General features: G+C 37.8%; 1 protein-coding gene across 14 annotated transcripts in view; it reads right to left on the bottom strand.

Annotated features, from left to right (window-relative positions):
- Positions 1-22450, bottom strand: part of ablim1a (actin binding LIM protein 1a) — a 59749-nt gene that overhangs the window by 24539 nt on the left and 12760 nt on the right. For 13 of the 14 annotated variants that reach the window (XR_003675581.1, XM_028467916.1, XM_028467911.1 and 10 more), the window contains exons 2-4: positions 7390-7527; positions 2166-2349; positions 695-804 (exon numbers count right to left, since the gene is read on the bottom strand). Coding sequence is in view for 13 of the 14 variants with exons in the window: in XM_028467916.1 (XP_028323717.1) it covers positions 695-804; positions 2166-2349; positions 7390-7527 (432 nt within the window). In the remaining variant the exon portion in view is untranslated. Of the gene's footprint in view, positions 1-694; positions 805-2165; positions 2350-7389; positions 7528-22016; positions 22189-22450 lie in introns of those variants that run through there. The other variant, XM_028467915.1, reaches the window with a different exon arrangement.

Here is a 22450-nt window from a genome sequence, read left to right as displayed (position 1 = left end):
TTATAGGTGACCTTGTCTAAAAGCTTTTCAAACACCAACAGACAGACCAATGGGGGTGCAAAGGGGACGGAGAGAGAGAGAGAGAGAGAGAGAGAAAGAGACTGGGATGCGGATGCAAGGGAAAGACAGGGAAGAGGTTGATTAAGAAGAGCAGGCTATCCATTCCCGTTTTTAGAGAAAAGGAAATGTAAGGCCATACATTATTGAACGAGGCATGTTTTCATGTTATTCATAAAGAAATGGGCCTTCGCATACTTGAAGTTAGTCCGCACGCAGCCAACGGCAGTTCTACAACACTGTCTCAGTCAAAAGAAATTTCCAACATATAACCTACAAAGTTTCACAATGTCTGTTGATCATTTGAAAACATAAAAATAAGAAGTTACTCAGTAACGGTTGGGTGTTTACTTTAATTCTTTTAAAATGTACTTAAGTACAAGTAACATTAGTGATTTAGAAATATACACAATAAAGTACAAGTACAGAGAAAAGCAACTCAATTACAGTAACATGAGTACTTGTAATCTATTACTTTCACCTCTAGGTAGGGTTAAGGTTAGAGGTAGGGGTAAGGGTAGGGGTAGGTAGGGTTAGGGTTAGGGTTTAGGGTAATAATGACAGCGTAATGTCAGCGTTTATTAATAAAACTTCAAGTAAAGTGTTCCCAAATCTTGTTTCTACATCCAATACTTACTACTAGAGCCCATGATGTCATTTGGTCCAGGAGACATTGGCTCAACGCAGTACTGACACAGACAGTCCTTCCCATTAAAAGTGACCCTGTCCCCTGCAGGGAACGGTCGTCTGAAAAAGAACATGGCGTTAAAGAACAGCCACCATGAGCAATGGCATCAAGTCATTGGATTTTATCAGCTGTGACTCATAGGTTGTCTGACAGGGTCCAAGATGACAAGGGTCTGATGTAGGCATGTTTCAACACTGTCTGCCTGAGAATACATTTAGTCAGAAGATGTAGACATGAAACCCAACATGTTAGTGCACCCTGTCTATCTACAGGGATCCCTGTGGGATGACACTTTGTTCAACACATCACTCTCCATATGCTCCTTCTTCGTACAGGTTCGGAAAATGCAAACATGAATAAATTAGATGTACTGTATGCAGCTCTAAATAGAATCAATAGAATCGACTTTGATCTCATTTAATATGAATAAGTGCATCAAGACAACCATCAAACTTTAGAAATGGTTACATCAGAAATAGCATGAATATGACAAATGATTTTGTTACATTTTGAATTACTACATACATTATCAAAAAAGACAGTGTTTTTACATTCTGATCTCACAGGGAATACCAGTAAAAAAAAAACTAGAACTAAATCAGTTTTTAGCAAAACAATGGCCTCCTTGTCTGGCGTAAAAAAAAAAATCACAGTAGGAAAGAAGTAAAACACTTCCAGTATATCCGTTAACGTGTTAACACGTCTGCAGACACTTTTATGCACACCTATGTACACACCTGGATGTCCACCTAACATAAATACATCAGTCACACGTAGACGCAGGTGCGGCAGGAGTGAAGCTATAGCGATCAGGTGCGCTTCACTATGTACCACCATCTACGTGAATGTAAACACTTCGAAAAAAATACTAGGCGTCCAGGCGAGCAGGCGTATACAACCGTGCAACCCATCCATAGAGTGGTAGTGACTGTAGCGTTATGCCCTGAGTCAGATCATTGCTGTGATTGGACAGGATACAACACTCAACACACACACTTACTGTACTGACTCCTAACATTTTTTTTTAAGCATTTACATGTCACGCAGATGGTGCAACATAGTGAAGCGTGCCTGATCACTATAGCTTCACTCACGCCACACCTGCTAGTACATCTAACTATTTAAATAAGGTAAGTTTGGTGAAAGTTAGGCAGGCAGTAACGCGTGCGTTCGATTGGTGTGCATGAATTTAGAAGCGATCCACCCCCCATACACACGCACGCAGGCATACACGCACACACACACACACGCCGAAGCGGTAAGTACATACACGTTCGCGCACACACAGAGACAGACGGTGATATGCACATTATGACTACATTAAAGCCAAAATTGTGCTCTTGTGACCCAGCTTAGGCCTTGTTGCTCCATTATTTTGACTTAGAGCTACTGTATCACAGGATCTAAACAGATGCCTTACTTGCAGATTGTGCAGACAAAGCAGGCAGGATGGTAAGTCTTCCCAAGGGCAGTGACAACTTCTCCCTCAACAAAGTCTCCGCAGCCATTGCAACGGGTCCCATGCATCCGTTGGTAGTCCAGCGTGCAAAGATAGTCTCCATTCTTCATGAAGAAACCCCCCTGGGCGAGGTCACAGCCACAAACTGTACAGGACACACACATTAACTTTCTGCAAGCCACAACATTTAGTGCACACACACATAAAGCCCTGAGCCATCAAGCAGCACAGCTACTCCATGCATCAATGGCTTTGTTAAGATTTGCTTAGTCTGTGTAATCCTGCAAGGCTCACTTGAAGCATGAAATGGATGCTGACTGAATAATCAGAGAAAAATACACTTTAACAGCTCTGTACATCACATTGGTAAGGGTAACATAAAATTCTTTCATGGGCAGTGCTCGCAGCCACACAAAAGCTTCTCTCACTGTAAAGGAGTTTAGAGCTCGTCCATTAATCAGCACTACTACTGTGCACTTCCTCCAAGTGTCAGCTCAGAGGTTAACCACTTAATTAATAACACAGCAATTCTACAATTGTCAAACATAGGAAATTGCCTTGATCTGTTTTTGAAGATAAGTGCCAAAGATAATAGGTACAACCTTTTAGTTTCAGGCAAGCTTCCTTCTATTGAAATCAAACCTTGTCATCTATACAAATATGAACGACATGGGAGAGTAAATTATGATGAGGGAACAACTGAAAGTGCGGTATAACTCAGATTTACATGACACTTGAACTGACTAACACAAAGGTCCGAAACCAACCTCACTCAAACAATCAATGATAGTGTAGGACTAAATCTGGACAACAGAAACCATTGAATAGTAACATGATAATAATAACCGGTAGACTGCACAAGCTTGATTAAGCAAAACTAAAACTTTAATATATTCTACAGCCTTCCTATGTAAATATTGGGTAAAAAAACAGCTTATTAACAGAAGTGAAAGAAATTTGATTGGACAACCCACAGATGATTGGCAGGTCACACTAAACATAGGGTGATTTGAGTGATTGAAGAATACTGAGTACACGTTAAGTAGCTGTCTGCTGTATTAAATTAAACAGTCTATCATTCTTAAATAAGAAAATTAGTTATAAACAACACATATGACTAAAAAATACAGGATATTTTGGCTTCAAAACTTTAGCTTTGAAATAGGTAATTTAATAAATGGCTAAAAGCTAACGCTAGGCAGAGGAAGCTTCTTAGCGATATATTGATCAATAGTGTGAGTGTCAGTTTGTGGTGAGGATAACCCAGTTGCAGTGAAAACAGACAGGAAGTAGGGTTGAATTTCAAAACTCAAGTCCTTCTTATTTAAACATATTTGCAAAAACGCTGATGAACAAAAATAACTAAAATAAACCAACACCGATAAAACTGGCTGACAACACTTTTGCAGAAAGCTGACAGGAGTAAACAGGTATTAAAGCAGAACTAAGAACTTGCACTTAGCGCTCCCCCTAAAGGTCCCTTTTGGTTATGTCACTGTCGTAAAAACTCCACACACCCCACCACCTGCCCCACCCCACAGCTACATGCGCAGCTTTGTCTTTGCTCTCCCAAGACGGTAGCAGTCGATCACTGAAAAATCCAAATACAACAGTGACACTAAGGGTGCTTTCACACATATAGTCCCATGTGACCATGTGAACAGTATGAGGAAGAGAGACAAGCAAAATAAATGAATGATGTTGGAGTAACACGGAAGGGAGTGTGGAAATGTGTGTGATGTTTGTTTGTATGCTGACAAAGCGGCTCTGAAAATGGATGGATGGATAGATAGATGGATGGATATTTGTGTGTGTTCTGCCTGATGGAGCACTGGGTTGTGAGTGTGTGCGTTCCCGTTGCCGTGACAACAGTATGTGATTGCTGTGTGCTGCTGCTGAGCTGTCACTGCATGGAGTTGCTCCGTTCCTCAGAAAAAGGTCTTTTCTGCCTTTTATTGCTGGCTCTGCCATGATATAAGTGAAGAGAAAAGTGAATTTGTAGACAACCTTGTGCAGCCACAGGGCTGGTCATAATCTAGCATTAGTTTGTATTGGGCCGCCGTAAAGCAGTACGTCTTGCCACCGGGTCGGAGGCAGGAAAGTTGCACGTGCTGTTGTCTGGCCAGAGACAGCATGGAGAGATGAAAGACCCCCCATTCACCCCATAAACACTTGTATTACTCTCACAGGGACTACGAGAAGGACTAAAACAGGACTAAACATCAACCAGCTGATAAAGTGCCCTATGACAGTTGATCCCACAACCTATGAACAACAAGAAATAATTAACTCAGTTTTCACAGACCCCACAATACATATTTATTATAAATGTCCATATTAGTGCGTAAAGCCCTTGAGTAAGCCCATTGTCTCTCTGCCCCTAGTATAAAAAGCTTGGTCAATTACTGCGTATGACAAATAATTATTCAATCATAATAAAAAGATAATTCCCAAACAACTTTGTTGTACTCAATTTCAGTATTTCAATAATAATGTGGCTTTTGAGGGCTGCTATTTAGTGATAAGAAGCCAAAAAGTTACTCCTAGCTGTCCCGTATGCTAGCATGACAGAGCGTTTACCCATCCACCCACTTAGTCAACCTAAGCTGGCTCAGGGAGCAATTTAGGATACAACCTGCACAGGTCACCAGTTTATGACACCCCTCGCAACAGATAATCTCATTTCTTTGGGCCAATGCCACAACCCTGGGGGAGAGTATTTGCATGTTTGGGATAACTGCACTTAATCATTCTTATGCAACGCGTCACACTAAGTCTTGGAGATGAATCGGAACGGGTGAGGGTGAGAATCACATTTAATTGCATTACAGCTCAGAGATGATGAGATTAGCTTGTAAGATAACTAAGTCAAAAGAAAACCAGCACTGGAGATTTGGTGACCTGTGGCAGCCCACCCACGTGGCTTTTTGAAGCAGATGCATACCATTACATAAAAGGCTTGTTTTGAAAGTTATTATTTACTTTATGCCTTTAAATTAATAATGACCTTTAGTGACGATGAAGGTTTATCTAATGTGCATTCACTTAGATCATTTAAAGCATGCGATAACTGCAAGTTAGCGTTTCTGCCAAGGTTTACTATTTATTTTAATCAACTATTGAATGTCATCATGTGCAGCCATAACTATTACCTTGCTACACAGGGTGGAAATAATCCCCAGTAAATAAAACAGAGCATGAGCTGGGAAACTGAAGTCGAGAAAGTCCTCTTGCCATGTCATGTGTTCTTCACATCTTCAACACTTTGATGACCACAGACTTTCTGAAGGTACTAATGGATCAAATTAGGAACTAATCTCAGTGTGTCTGTGTTGTATTTCTGGCCCTCTGTGGACTAAGTTAACTCTATGTCTGTGATCCACTGACAGATTATCGAGAAGAGCTTCAGCAGTCAACGTCTCGCCCAGAGTTTTCACCACTTGGCCTGTGTGGGTGTGTACATTTTAATAATGTGCAAATGCCAGAGATCAATAGTCCAACACAGCATGTATCGTACTGTAAAATCCCATTCCAGCAGAGCCTGCTTTTAAAGAAAGATAGTTGAAGATGGAGTCATGCCACTATGTTTACTGAGAAAAGCATTCTAGATGATACAAACCAAATCCTTACAAATCCAAACACATCCAGACATAAATGAAATGCTGTTGGATGTAATACCAAGGCCAATATAAATAGTTTTGTATTCATTTGGCAGAATGTGATGAATGAAATACATACTATGACGGCATCATTATATCAGCTTTACCCTTCGTTGCTGCCACACATCTATTTTTTTTTTTAAATTAGCATTAGCTATCCCCGACTGGACTGAACTGCAAAATCTTTACACCTCACCTGATTTTCTAAAACAGTGTAGGGAGAAACGCTACTCTGAGAAATCAGGCGCTTTAGAGACGCATGTTTAAACACATCTATAAGTAGTGAGGGAGCACAATTAGCAGATGAGGCACACCTGAGTGAAAGGGGGGAGCTACATACTGACAAGACAGGGCGTTTCCATTACCCCTGGATATGCACAAAATATAAATTGCGCATTAAAAACTGGTAATGGAAACAATTTTGGAAAAAAACACTCAAATATTGTCAAAAAGTTTTTACACTTTGATGAGAAAATAGTTCAGACGTTTCGATATTGAAATGTGTCGCAAAAACGCTATGAAAACACTTTTTCCGCAAATACACGTCACAGGACGTGACGTACCTGGTCACATGACCACTTCTCTCCGAGTAAACATGATGGACAGAAGAGGAGACCGGGACATTTTTTAGTGTTACACTTAAAAAATTGTTACTGCCACATTAGACGTGAAACAACAAAGGAATGTGGCGCATGGAGTGTTCGGCAGAGCTCAGTATTCTACCGAAAACCACCAGATACTCCATGTGAAAGTGTAGAATTTTAAACAATCTAGAATAGTGATGCGCCAAAAAATCGACCAATGCGACACTTTTTTCACCGAAGTAGAATGTTGCGATGATACAACTGTATTTAATCCACATTATAAAGATCATTACCTGAATGTGGGAATAAGCAGCGCGCACAAGAAATGATCCAGGTCGCGATGGACGCAGAGAACCTGCTTGGAGACAGAGATCAGAGCTGATAGTGAGAGACTGTCAGGAATAGATTTCACTGTGATAAAGCAGAGAAACTGCTCTTCATCAAGAACTTAAATGCACTTTGTGTTTTCATGAGAGAACTTATTTAATTTAAACTTAAATCTATATTGTGCATTGTTTGAATGTCAGTGCTAAATACATATTTTAATGTATTTTTAATTGATTTATTATTTGAAGCATTCATATTATTTTACACAAATACAATGCTCTAATTATTTATTTCGGTGTTTAGTTTTCGGCCTTGGTTTACTCATTTTTACTTTTCGTTTTCTGCCACGATTTTTCATTTTTGTGCATCCCTAATCTACTATAGATGGTTTTACCTGTAACTGTTGTGCGATTGATGACCATCATTGCTTCTGAAAACATGCAATCACTTGCTAAATAATTTAAATACATGTTCATGTCAGTAGGCGGCAGTAGGTAAAACAATGGGTCAACAATAAGACATTTTGTTTCACGCGCTGTGGAACTGTTTTCTTTGGGTGTGAATGTCAAAAATCACTGATGTAATGAGTTTTTAAAAAAATTTTATTTACTGTACCTTTACAGGTGAAGCACTTGAGGTGAAAGTGCTTGTTCTGCACTCGGAGAACCTCGCCCTTACATGGCTGCCCACACTTGTAGCACTGGATCAGGGGCTTCTCTGTAGAGTGATGGTGTGTGTCCTGTGCATGGGCCACTGAAAGAGACAAGACAATGACATTACAATAGAGCCATAACGACGAGTCACCATGGACAGTGCAAGGTTGTTGTTGTTGTTGTTGTGGTTGTTGTTGATGATGTTTTAATCCCTTGTGACGTTGCCGTTGATCTGTTGACTTGAGGACATGCTGAGCAACGTGGACCTGAATCTGCTGCACCAGATCAACATCTAGAATAAGTACCAGCTGCACAAGAGCCTGCTACAGTCAGAATAAAAAAGGAACAACATGAAAGACGGCACTACTTGAGATTCATGACCAGATAAGCTCCCATGGGAGCAACGTTCTAAATATAGCCTGTCTTGATCAGCGTAGGATGGACAGTCAAAATGCTACAGAGAGCAGGACTTGGTAAAAGGTATCGATACAATCTGTCCCACTATTGAGTTAAGCACACATTTATTCATTTCTTCTGGAAAAAAACATACTGTATTTGCATTTTGCTATTTACGATTGATGCTTTGTTCCCACCAGTCATTACATTTTTTTACATTATCAGCATAAACTTGGAACAGATTGCTCCTATTTAACATTGTGATAAATATAAGAACATTTCAAAAATATGATCAAATACTATATTTGAAAGTCTCAAATTAAATTTTAAAAGTCGCAATGAGTAGAAAAGCCAAATCAATATTGCTATATGTTAGCTAACTGGCTGGTGCACTTATTTCCCTGTATTAGTAGCTGGGTTTGAAAATGTACAGAGTTAGAAAGAACATTGAATGGCTGAGGTGTTTCTAAGGTTTTCTCAATAACATAAAATAGGATTCTATGAGCTAGCTATTCTCTACAAGACAGATATATATATAATCCACTGCTACAGTAGAGGACGTAAACAGGCTGCAGAGCTGCACTGCACACAGACTGTATCAGCTGTTTGAAAATAGCATCAGGAGCTTTATCCAGAAATGCATGCTAACTTCTTCCTTTCATTGTTTTTACTGACTAATGTGCACAAAATGCACATCAGTCAGATAAAACACTTCTCTGAAACAAAAGATTAGCCTGCAATGCTAAAATAAGACATCTCCAAAGGTACAAAAATAGCACTGTGGAATGAACAATCAATGATCGGCCAAGGAGAGACATTACTCTGGAATATTGATGACTTTTACCGTTTAATCTCACTGCTGCAGTAAGGACCAGTGATCATGGAAGCTGAAAATAGCCATTGATTGCAATGAAATTCATTTTAAGAAGATCCTGGTCATAAAAATAATTCAATGTACCACTGCAATAAAAATATTGCTTTCTTGGAGACGTTTGAATAGATCAGACATTGGCAACTGGCGGTCCAGGGGCCACATGTGGCCCTTGCACTAATTTCTTGCAGCTCCCAAAATAAAGGCATGAAATCACTACAAAAACATTTAAAAACTGAGAAAAAAAAAGAGAGGGCGCACGGTGGCTTAGTGGTTAGCACGTCCGCCCCACAGAAAGAAGGTTGCTGTGAAGGTCCTGGGTTCAAGCCCTGGGGTGGACTTGGGTCCTTTCTGTGTGGAGTTTGCATGTTCTCCCCGTGCTGCGTGGGTTTCCTCCGGGTACTCCGGCTTCCTCCCACAATCCAAAAACATGACTGTAAGGTTGAATGGAGTCTCTAAATTGCCCATAGGAGTGAATGAGAGTAAATGGTTGTCTGTGTCTGTGTTGCCCTGTGATGGACTGGCGCCCTGTCCAGGGTGTACCCCCGCCCAGCGCCCTATGAGAGCCGGATATTGGCACCGGCAGACCCCCATGACCCTGTTAAACGGGAATAAGCAGGTATGAAAATGGATGGATGGATGGAAAAAAAAGAGATAATAAAATGATATAAAATGGCTCCAAAAACACACAAAATGATGGAAAAATAAACAAAATAACAGAATGAAAACACACAATACAACAACAATAACACACAAAACAACCCCCCACAAAATGACAGGTAAATACACAAAATCACTTCAAGGGGGTATGCTAATCAATCAATCAATCAATCTTTTATTTGTATAGCGCCAAATCATAACCAATGGTATCTCAAGACACTTTACAGTAGAGCAGTCTTAAGGACGGACTCTTCATTTTATGGATACACACATATGCATATATACGTATATACACATACATATGTATCCCACACCCAACATGAATTCATCATGGCGGCAAGAAAAAACCTTCTGTTAAGCAGCAGGAACCTTGTGTGGATCCCATTCCTATGATGAACAGCCATCCACGTTATTCTGTGTTGGGTGTGTGCTAAGAACTTGATTACGATTTGATTAATTTCCGTTAGCTGGCTTCAACTAACCAAATATTCCCTGTCAGACAGGAGCTGTCTTACGACCGTCGATCACCTATGATTGATAATTTAAGCCAACTGATTACAGCCTGGCTATGTGCCCGTCCACATGAAAGGGGTGGAGATTGCAGCGTCTGACCAATCAATGGAGAGAACTTGCAGACTGAATGACTTTACAATGAATGGAGGAACAGCTTATGATTTTAAACAAATATAATGAATATAAATCCATGATGACAGTGAAGAGCAACAGTGTTAGTGCAGCGCGCAGCATTAGGCGATACTCTATCTGATCCACTTCATAACTTGTTACTAACCAGGTTGCCTTAGTTTAAAATGATGAATAATTCAAATCCATAATTCAAACCAAAGACAACCCTGTTGTTACAGAAAAGGCAGGTAATGAGAACTCAGGCAGGAAGCTGCTGACACTGTGAATGCGTAAAAGCACGAGATTATTTATTATATTAATCCATTGGATGATAAACGGACAGCGCTCTGCAGTTAAACTTTATTACAGCACACACGTGTTTCTATTCAAGTAGACCTCTATCACACACAGCACATTGTGAATGTTCCTTCTGATAATGTCAGCCCCAGCGTATTAATTAATTAATGACTTCAGCGAACACAGGCTTCATCAGCTGACTATTAATCATTAAAGGATGTCATTGTTAAATGAAAGGATTGCAATCATTAATAATCTTATTTCCTAAACTCAGTTTTCAGATCTGCACCAACCAGGATAATCTAACAATGGGCAGGTCATTTTCTAAGATATCTGATTGGTCAGGAGGCGGGGCTTTAGGACTCACTAACATCCAAGCCAGAGAAAATGCTTCTGCCGACCATTTTAGCCGTTCAGCATTAATTGACATAGTAATTAAGCTCTAGCGAGCTTTGTAGTCGAGCACACACTGATTAAATCCCGGAAGTTAGCGCAATAACAGGTAATGTAGATTTGTATCATACCCCCCAAAAGACATATCGTTACAAAATGACAACAAAATGCACAAAACGAAAAAAATGCTAAATAACTAAACAACAAAAATCACTCCAAAAACACACAAAATGTCAACAATAACATACAAAACTACAACTAAAAAGGCACAAAATGAAAATGTTTCCTCTTTCCTGTATTAATGTCCAGATTGGTCAGGTCATTATTCTATAAGAAGGCCCTCAGATCAGACAATCACATTTTTGTGATAAAATTGGCCCATCCATGGTATAAATGATGCAGAGAATCGTAGACACATTTATAAAAAGGATGAGCTATAGCACAAGGTTGGTTGGTTATGAGGGGAATGATCCGTCTTCTCTGTGGCTTCCATGTGATAAAACTCAGCAACAGTGAGTCATCTTTGAGTGAACCACACTACTGTGACAGTGAGTTGAGTCTCAGCACCTCTGTGGGTGACACTGCAGCTCCATGGAAAAACACAAGCCATCTGGGTAACTGCAAAGTGCAAAATGATCCAATCTCACAAGACTTTTTTGAGCTGCGTTACCATGCTGTGAAGAAAGGCTGAAAGGCCATTTTCAGGTTAATGGAACCCTAATCCGATCCTCTTGCTTTTGGCTAGTGTTGCTATGTCAACAATGAGCGTATTGAGGTAATTATGATTTAAACTCAGAACTGGAAACCAAAGTGTGACAGCGCAAGGAGGGTGGTATAGTAGCCAACATCAGACAAGCTGTTTTATTATGATCTGCATTTGAAAGGAGGTCAACTCAGAAACAGGACAATAAACAATGAAATTGTCCAAAGTAGAAATTCTGCCTTAAAACTTAACACTGATGCACAAACTTCACAAACAGGAGCACGTTTTCCATTTTTTTTTATGTTGACCTGACCTTTTTTTATTTTATTTCTGCAGACTTTCATTTTTTCCCATGCCTTTAACATGTGGCCTTGCTAAACTTAAAGTCCATTGTTTTGCAGAGGAACCAAATGTGACATTAGCCTTCTATGGTTATTATAAATAGTCAACAAAAAATGTTGATATTTCCTTAATGAAAATTGTGGAAAAAATCAGATTCAACATATTCCATCTGTGTATTAATTGTCATACAAATCATATGTAATACCATAAATAACAATATTTACAACTTTAAGATGCTATTTGTGAAGCTCAAAGGTGAGCGATGCACTTTCAATATGAACAAAACTAGAAAAGCAAAAAAGATTTGAAGAAAAACTGCAGTGACCACCTAAAGACCATTGTGAAGGCTGCTGGCCTTCTGAAACCAGTAAGAGCTCACCCAGTTATAGTTATAGTTATAGTTATAGTTATAGTTATAGTTATAGTTATAGCTATAGTTATAGTTATAGTTATAGCTATAGTTATAGCTATAGTTATTGTTATAGCTATAGTTATAGCTATAGTTATAGTTATAGTTATAGCTATAGTTATAGTTATAGTTATAGTTATAGTTATAGCTATAGTTATAGTTATAGTTATAGCTATAGTTATAGCTATAGTTATAGTTATAGCTATAGTTATAGTTATAGTTATAGCTATAGTTATAGTTATAGTTATAGTTATAGCTATAGTTATAGTTATAGTTATAGCTATAGTTATAGTTATAGTTATAGTTATAGTTATAGTTATAGCTATAGTTATAGTTATAGTTATAGCTATAGTTATAGCTATAGTTATAGTTATAGCTATAGTTATAGTTATAGTTATAGCTATAGTTATAGTTATAGTTATAGTTATAGCTATAGTTATAGCTATAGTTATAGTTATAGTTATAGTTATAGCTATAGTTATAGCTATAGTTATAGTTATAGTTATAGTTATAGCTATAGTTATAGTTATAGTTATAGTTATAGTATAGTTATAGCTATAGTTATAGTTATGTTATAGTTATAGTATAGTTATAGCTATAGTTATAGTTATAGCTTATAGTTATAGCTATAGTTATAGCTTAAAGTTATAGTTATAGTTATAGCTATAGTTATAGTATAAGTTATAGTTATAGTTATAGTTATAGTTATAGCTATAGTTATAGTTATAGTTATAGTTATAGCTATAGTTATAGCTATAGTTATAGTTATAGTTATAGTTATAGTTATAGCTATAGTTATAGTTATAGTTATAGTTATAGCTATAGTTATAGCTATAGTTATAGTTATAGTTATAGTTATAGTTATAGCTATAGTTATAGTTATAGTTATAGTTATAGCTATAGTTATAGTTATAGTTATAGCTATAGTTATAGCTATAGTTATAGTTATAGTTATAGCTATAGTTATAGCTATAGTTATAGTTATAGTTATAGTTATAGCTATAGCTATAGTTATAGTTATAGTTATAGTTATAGCTATAGTTATAGTTATAGTTATAGTTATAGTTATAGCTATAGTTATAGTTATAGTTATAGTTATAGTTATAGTTATAGTTATAGTTATAGTTATAGTTATAGTTATAGTTATAGTTATAGTTATAGTTATAGTTATAGTTATAGTTATAGTTATAGCTATAGTTATAGTATAGTATAGGTATCGTTATAGTATAGTTATAGCTATAGTTTTATTATAGCTATAGTTATAGAGTTATCGTTATAGTTATAGTTATAATTATAGTTATAGTTATAGTTATAGTTATAGTTATAGTTACAGTTATAATCATAGATATAGTTATAGTTATAATTATAGTCATAGTTATAGTTATAGTTATAGTTATAGTTATAGTCATAGTTATAGTTATAGTTATAGTTATAATCATAGTTATAGTTATAGTTACAGTTATAATCATAGTTATAGTTATAGTTATAATCATAGATATAGTTATAGTTACAGTCATAGTTATAGTTATAGTTATAGTTATAGATATAGATATATAGTTATAGTTATAGTTATAGTTATAGTTATAGTTATAGTTATAGTTATAGTTATAGTTATAGTTATAGTTATAGCTATAGTTATAGTTATAGTTATAGCTATAGTTATAGTTATAGTTATAGTTATAGTTATAGTTATAGCTATAGTTATAGTTATAGCTATAGTTATAGCTATAGTTATAGTTATAGTTATAGTTATAGTTATAGTTATAGTTATAGCTATAGTTATAGCTATAGTTATAGTTATAGTTATAGTTATAGTTATAGTTATAGTTAGGACAGTTGACACTGGCCAAAAAGCTTCATTTGTAGTCATGTAAACTTCAGTCCAGTTTCATAAGTTTTTTCAAAAATATTTTCTAAGACATTTACATTTGTACAAATTGATCTCTAATCTAACCATTTAAACTGCTTCTCTTAAATGTTTTCATATATTCATATTATGAACATGTACCTTTTTAATAATACAAGTAAAAGTATTACTTCTTCCTTTTTTAGCTAATTATTTACACTATTCCTTATTTCTTTAATCATTTTATGGTATTAATAACAATTTTTTTTTAATACAAACACTGTGTAAAATGTGCAACAGAAATGTCGAGTATATCAGAGACTATCAAGGTAGAGTATGCGCTGGCCAACACACACACACACACACACACACACACACACACTGAACGATCAGTGTAACACTGACATTTTTGGCCTGTGGGTGTGAAAAGCAGAAGAAACAAATGTAGACTCAAAAACAACATTTACTTTGTTTCAAAAAAACATGTTTGCTACCGTTTTTGAAACTTCTGACAGAAAATAAGCTTTTTATGTGGAAAATGTTGCTACTAATTTTACCATTGTGCCAACTGTGGCTTTGCTAATAGCATAATTGAGGAGTTTCAGGACAAGAGCCAGATAAATGTAAATAGTTGTTCCTTGATACTTAATGTGAGCAACTTGATGATGCCAACATGTTTGCTTTATAAGCCTGCTTGTATTCTGACCTAGTTTTAAAATATTTTGATCTATTGCATCGTCGTGAAACCATGGGAACTGCCCGACATGGAAAAGTCAACCCTGCTCACGTCACTATGTGTTGTCAAAAATCCAAGACAGATGTTTGAATCCCCTGCCCAAAGTATCCAAAAGCTGGTGTTTGGATGAGAATCTGTGGCTACTGTGTTTTTCCAGCTTAGTCCAGACTCTGGCACTGGAAAGTGCTGTGACTCCCTTTGCTGCACATACTTTGAGGGTTTGAAATTTGAAAATAACTTTGGTCTGTATCAGGTTTCAAATACATTTCAAAATGTCAGCATTTAACCCTCCTATTATGCTTGGGGTCAATTTGACCACATTCAATGTTCATCATTCAAAAAACGATAGTTGAGTTCCTTTCTTTTGCTTCATATTTCATGACTTTTCCTAATTTGATACGTACAAGTGATTAAACTGAATACATATTGCACGCATTGGTGTTCCTCCAAGCTGTTTTATCTGTGTAAAACATGTCTGTCTGTGTGTGACCTATGTGTGACCTTACACCCCCACACCTACGGTTGCAGTTGATACTTTTGACTTGATACATGACATGGAACAGCTCTTTCACATTGAAAGTTAGATAAAGGAGGATGTGTCTAGACAGAGGACTTTATAGTGAATAACCCCAAATATGTTGCATCTGCTGGCCCAGGGCAGTTCCTGGGCTTGCAGTAGCGTTTTTGTTTTTTTTTTCGCACTTATGCTATTCTTCTATTCTTCCCCACCTTTTCTATTTTAATTATTGAGTCTTTCCTCCCTGCTCTCTTTCCCCTCCCCTTCCCCCTCCCCCTCCACTTAGGTGTAACACTGCTCTCCCTTTTTATATCCTCCCGATAATAAAAGATTTCTTACCCTTCCTTAGGGAGGGCTGGTGATGGTCACAATTAAGCAATAAAATAAATCAATGTATTTTATTGCAATAACAAAATATGCATTGCTGTCTCATAATAATTGCACTTCCTGTGGTGTTGACCTTTGACAGCATGTGCAGACAAAAAAAGAAAAATATACAGAAAAGACAGAAAAAAAAAATATAGTGAATAACCCCAAATATGTTGCATAAAAATGAATAAATAAATGTTTTTATGGGAGGAAAAGAGGGGTTCCCCAACATCAATCAATATGGTTCATTCTGTGAGTCGTGAATCTGCTCAAAAAATTAGAAAAGATAAGAATGAAAGATTTTCAAGATACATCTAAACTCTAAAACTGAAAGTTTGACCTGATGGTGGCGCTGCAGGAAACGTCACATCATCACCACAACCATTAGGGTTCATACTCTTTAGGTCATTAATGTTGTCAGGATATTTGAGAAGATTTGGATGAAAACTATTAGGATAAATTAATTCTAATTTAAAAGTTGATTGGCCTGATGGTGGCACTAGAGAACAGGTCAAGGTTTCATTATCAATGGGTTATTTATGCATTCAACAAATAAACAAAGTGCCTGACACAAAAACTTGGTCAACAATTTTCTGAAAATCATTTTCTGCAGGCAAATATCTTTGGGGTTAGATTGATCCCAAGGGTAAAATGTGTTCGTAATATTTGAGGATAATAGGAGGTAGGAGTGTGTATTGCCTGGCATATGGCGTATCCCGATACATAGGTCATGATAGGATACGATACAATATATCTCGATATTAAAGTATAAGGCGATTATTGCGAATTTTAAAATTTATCTGACTCAAGAAACAACTCATCTGTAAATGTGTACACCTTCATGAGAACTTTATGTATGAAATATATTTTATTGGCATATTTTACACTCAAAATATTGGCTTTAACATGCCATGTGCCAACAACTTCAAATTAAAAAAATAACATACAATCTGCCTGTGGCCTTTAAACCAACTTTGACTTTAGTGCAACTTAACTGAGGTATATGACTAGAAGAACAAATAAATGCAGAAAGTTCGTACTTTCTTTTTAGATTTTATTGAAAAACCACAAGCTGATCAACATGTCCAGGTTTCAGTGCACTTCTTTGTGCAGTTACAATGTCTCCTGTAGTGGAAAAGACTTTCCTGGTTAAATAAAGTATTTTGAAATAAAAAAAATTATTTAAAAAAGAAAAAGAAAATCGATATGCATGAATATGATATGAATCGATCCGAGAATCGTGCAACGTAATATCGCGATATATCGCCGAATTGATTTTTTTCAACACCTCTAATAGGAGAATCAAATCAAACCATTTGTGTGACATGAATTCTATTCTATCATTTTTTCATGTTACTGTAAGCAGTTCCCTTGACTTCAAGCACTTAAAAAAAAAAAAAACACGTGTATTTAAAATCCACCCATTAGTGAATCTTTTTATTGCACCAAAAAGGCGCTTGGTTTGCTGAAATGTATATTATATAACTCTATAAATAAGTAAGTATTACAAGAGGACACTCCATCACAGAGCAACTAACTGTGAAATATACAGTAGCTGAATTTTTCCCGACTACTGCTCACATTCCTCTTCGGGGCGGGGATGAGTTGTCTGTGCTGACACGGGGATCTGTCCTGCCTCATCACCGGAGGATAAAGTGACTGATATGAGCCTAAACACACAATGAACACACATTCGGACACACACACACATAGCAGCGGTGCCGAGGGAACAATAACCAGCAGAGCATCCCAAAACCAGGGCTAGAGACAAGGGGGCTGCACCTCTACACTCCATCCACCCCTCACCCATTCACGCACAGCCACGCTGTGTTGGCAATAATAAAAGCTTGCAGATGATACTCAGGAGGGAAGTGAGAACGCCTATCTTGAATCCCCCAAGGACAGGTGTTTCTGTTACACGTGTCCCCGCCCCTGCTGGTAAATAACATTAAAACAGGGGGTGGGGGGATTATTGACAGAGAGAGTGCTGGATCAGCTGAGGTGGCTTAGACTTCATTTCCTGCCACAAACCCAGAGGAGTGCAGAAGCAGAGAAGAAGAAGTTTGGCAACGTGTTGGGAGAGTGGAGATTAAATTAAACAAAAGATGAGAGATGAAACAATCTAATGAAATATTCAGTTGTTCTTTCCCTTTGTTGCCGTACGATTCTCAGACAGAGGAGTGTCTAATCGAGACAGATAGAAGATTTTTCACCGTGTGTACTTTTGGTGTCGTTGCCAACACTGGTGGCCCCAGATGTGTATTACAACAAAACAAAACAAAACTGCTTTACCTCCGTGTTAATCCAGTTTCATCAGTTTTTGGTTAGGAATGGGATATTCCAAAAGAGGGAGGGGTTGACCTGTGTTTAACATCAAAGGGCATAAAACATGCCCACTGTGTGTGTCTGTGAAGGGGGGAAGGGCGAGCTGGAGCCTTATATCACCCAGACATATCTAGAAGCTCTTAACCCTCCCCTCATGAATATGTATGGTTAGATGGATCCATCACTGCCACACCCCCTTCCACCCCGCCACCAACATCCCAAACAAAGCACTTCAAACACAGGGGTGCAAACTGCTAAGTGGGAGGGGGACCCTATCGGCCTCAAACAGGCCACCACAACCAGCAGTGCCTAATCCTGAGGGACCCGAGCTCAGAATACTGATCAGCTCTAAACAGTGGGATGTGACAGAGGGGAATGCTTGTTGTTGGGCAGGTACATGATTACAATAGTTGAATAATCTACTGGCAGAGAAAGAGTGAGATGTAGACTTTCAGCTCAGAACAGACAATAGTGTCTTCATGAACTGTAGGGTTCATTGTATTTATGGTCACAGAGGTGACGAAGGCCTTGGCTCACACTCCTGGATTATGATAATCACGCTGATTTATAGCAAACAATGAGGATGTTTGTTGACTGTCACAGTGTACGTTTACAGTTCGTCATCTCTGTCAAATGATTCCCATGCTTTTTTGTATAGTTCAGCCTGTATGTTTAAGGCCAACGACTGGTCTCCGACTATTTATCTCATCTGTGTGCCCTAAGTCTCTTTGCCAGCTGTACAAATAGTAACTTTGTGTGCAATGAAATCATGTCTGTGAATGGCTTTGGCTCTAGATTTAGCTTAGATTACAGAATGAAGGACAATCACTGTTCTCAGCAGCAGTATATGCAAAATCCTAAACAGCAGCTATGAAAACACAAAACATTTGTCTTGGGAAAAACACGGGGATTGTGGCAACACACAAAGGAAGATGAATGTCTAAAGTGCAGGTTATTTTTGTTTTTTTCATGCTACTAGCGCCAAAGAGAAATCATGCTGTGTAAGATACTATTCATAATCTACGTCCTGCAACAGCAGAGTTTAAGGGAACGCCAGGCTTCACATTTTAGGGCCTTCATGTGTAAATAATTTCCTTTTATAATTACATTTCTCCCTCTCGTTTTCAGAATCATATTTATTACTGCTTACTCATTCATTGTTAGGTTGATATATATTAAGAGTTTTGGGAGTCTTTGAAACGTCTTGATATGAATTCTTGATTAACCAATGAATCGGTTTGCTTTTGGATTTCCTCACCCTCTGTTGTGCTTCGGCGTCAGGTGCGTCTAAAGCTAATATTTAAATTTTAAAAGAAGTTAAGAAGTTTGGTAACACTTTATTTGACGTTTTATACATAATGCTGACATTACACGGTCATTATCATGGCACGACACCTGTCATTAGCATGAATAAGGTGTCATGAAGACTGTCATTAAGTGTCCTTCGTTATCCCTAACCCTTTGTTACCCTAACCCTGCCTAACCTTGATCCAAAAAATGCCAACATAGCTCCAAAGGTGTCACAATTTAGCAAACAACACTTACTGACACTTTAATGACACCTTATTCATGCTAATGAGAGGTGTCATATATTGAATAATTGTAATAATGACAGCATAATGTCAGCCTTATATATAACACGTTTCACGAAGAATTTGTAGATGCAAAGAAACAAGTTCATGCTTTTCAAAAAGCTATAATAAAAAGAGGTATACTGGCCAGGTACAATATAATATAGCATTGTAGACTATTTTAAGGATATTCTAGTTTTTTTTAAGTAGGACAACAGCTTGAAAGCAGGAAAAATGCTAATGGTGCAATCTCTTGATGATGATTCATCATTGTGAACATACTGTATAATTTACTATTGGTTCAGCTGCATATCGTCAGCCCACCTGGCCTCAATGTGCAGAGTGGGATCCCTGGAGGATGCACGATAATGTCTTAGTCAACAAAAGGTTTCATATGCCTTTCAGATCAAAGATGTGAAATAGTACTCTAAATGAGAATGTTAACCCTGACAACCCTTTAATGGCTTAGTGAGTCTTGTAATGGGCAGTGGAAGCTGGCTTGTAATCAGAGGGTCAACGGTTCAAATCCAACCTGGGTCATCACTGTTGAAGAAGTCCCTTAACTCTAACTGCTTGTGTTGTGTCGCTTTGAATAAAAGCATCTGCTAAAGGAAATTGTTATTTGTAATATGAGGTAGTAAGTCTAGTCTTAGTGAGACACTCAACCTGACTATGGAAGATGGAACAAATCTACATCCCCAACTTCACAGTTTCACACAACCTTCTGTCAGACGTTAATAAACTAGTAAAACTAATATTTTTTAACAAAGATCTACATTTGTCTACAAAAGCGTATTTGAAGGGTGCAAATGTCAAGGAGAAGGATGCAGACTGACATTGGGTTAGCATTTAGCAGTGTCTAGCACAGACTGGTGAAAGTTAGGGATGGGAAAAAATATCAATATATCACAATTTCATTTATGACAGTATTGAACATTGGTATTTCTCTCCAGAATCTTTTTTTTTTACATTATTCCCCCATGTCTGAATGTGGTCATAGGTTAACATTACAGTGTACAGTTGAAATAAATATCAGAGCAAATGACTGACTTGTGATGTGCCTTGTTTTGTTGTTATTTTTGAAACTATCACTATATTGTTCCTAGCAATATGTGATTCAACTTTTGTTTTTGGATGAGGAAAATAAGGAAATTAAAACAGCAAAAGTTGTTACTACCATTACCTAACAAATCACAATATAAATGCAAATTGAATCAGCACCCAAGTGATAAAATTGAACCGGGACATATCATCCAAGACCTCCCTGCTTTAATTGATTATATGTGTTTACAATTCCAGCCCTCATTCTCTTTAACAAACTATTGTTGATGGTGTGCAGAGACACTGGATGGAAATGGATGATGATGCATTTGAGTGTTGTCAAGCTTCTGCATCTCCTTTAACAATCAATCTTCATTTCTACCACCATCACCTCCCCCATTCATCCACAATCAGTCACACCATCTGTTATAAAGCCTATGGACAAAATGACAATTTGCTGTTCAAATTATTTAAAATACATCAATATATAGTACTATTTAAACTATTTAGAGGGTGGCAAACTGTAAGTTAGATAAGAAGACAAAGAGGGTTCCTCCTGTGACCTGATGTGCAAACTTTATACATTCATGGAAAGATTACACAATGCTTTTTAATACTGGGAAAGTCTTGTATTCACGATTAAACCATCAAAGCCTTCCTTCTACTTTAAAAACTGCAATATAAAAATATGTCATCAGGTAAATAGGTGATCTAGAATGGTTATTACTATATACAGTATATAGTCAATATATTATACTTCTGTTTGTAGTGAGTCACGCAAACAAACAATTAACAACCTTGAGCCGTGACAATTTACAGTGAAAGGTCACATCCGGATAGCACCGACCTCTGACTGCACACAGCAGGGAAACCTTAGAATGGGAGGAAATAACTCCTCGGTTTTTTTTTTTTCTTTTTAAAAGGACACCATCAATAGGACCACGGCTGACAACAATGAAGTGTACCTTTTAGATGGTCGCCATGGTAACGGCTGCAGACAGAGTGAGTGAGAGAAGAGCAAGAGAGAGAGAGAGGGTGTAGGTCCATAGCTCTGCGCAGAGAGGCTCCCGACACTGGTGGTGCTCCACTTTACATTATGCTACATGTAATATTCTATTCAGCCTTCATTCAGCGACAAGGCATATAGTAAAATATATTACAGGTCTGAAGACTTTCTCATTGAATGCTCCGATCAATAATCACAATAAACATTGACATCAAGCCTGACGCTGACCCTAAGTGAATGCAGCAGCTGTGGAGTGAAGGGCGTAGTGTGTTCAAGTTGGTACATCAGTTCTCCGGTGAGACGTGTGGAAGATGCAGAACGTTTAAATGACTTCAAGGTAAATGAAATAACAAATGCATAACAGACAAATCAGAGACTGCATTCAGCTGAGAGTAATACAGTTACTCAACAGCTCATCAAGCAAGAAGACATATGAAAAATGACATGACAGACCCATGCACACACTCATGGCCGGTGGATTACCTTTTTCTTTGACCATGACTATTGGACTCCAGGCACATCAGCACCAGAAAAAAAGCTCTTGGAATCAATCGGCAGCTACACAGGAGCTGCTAGCTCCTTTTTTTCAGTCAAGACACATAAAGCGAAGAGAAAGCAAGAGAGACATAGCAGAGTCATAAGATAGGGATAGAGAGAGAGAGAGAGAGAGAGAGAGAGAGAGAGAGGGGGGGGGGGGGGGGGGGGGGGGGGGGGTGAGCCCTGCTCAGCTCTTCTTCAAAAAACATCTCCAGCGTGGGGTTTGCCTCCAAACTGTTTCTCCCATCCCCATCCTCCTCCTCATCCTCCACCTCCTCCCTCCTCTTCCCTTCTGCTCTCTCTCTCCCTCTCTCTCTGTCTTGTGTCAGCCGCCTCATTGCAGCAACCTGGTGTCTGCTGCTGCTGCTGCTGCTGAGCCT

This window comes from Gouania willdenowi, chromosome 15 (assembly GCF_900634775.1).
Source record: "Gouania willdenowi chromosome 15, fGouWil2.1, whole genome shotgun sequence".
Classification (NCBI taxonomy): domain Eukaryota; kingdom Metazoa; phylum Chordata; class Actinopteri; order Blenniiformes; family Gobiesocidae; genus Gouania; species Gouania willdenowi.
The sequence above is the reverse complement of the archived record's forward strand: the minus strand, read 5'-3'. Positions and strand labels throughout refer to the sequence as shown.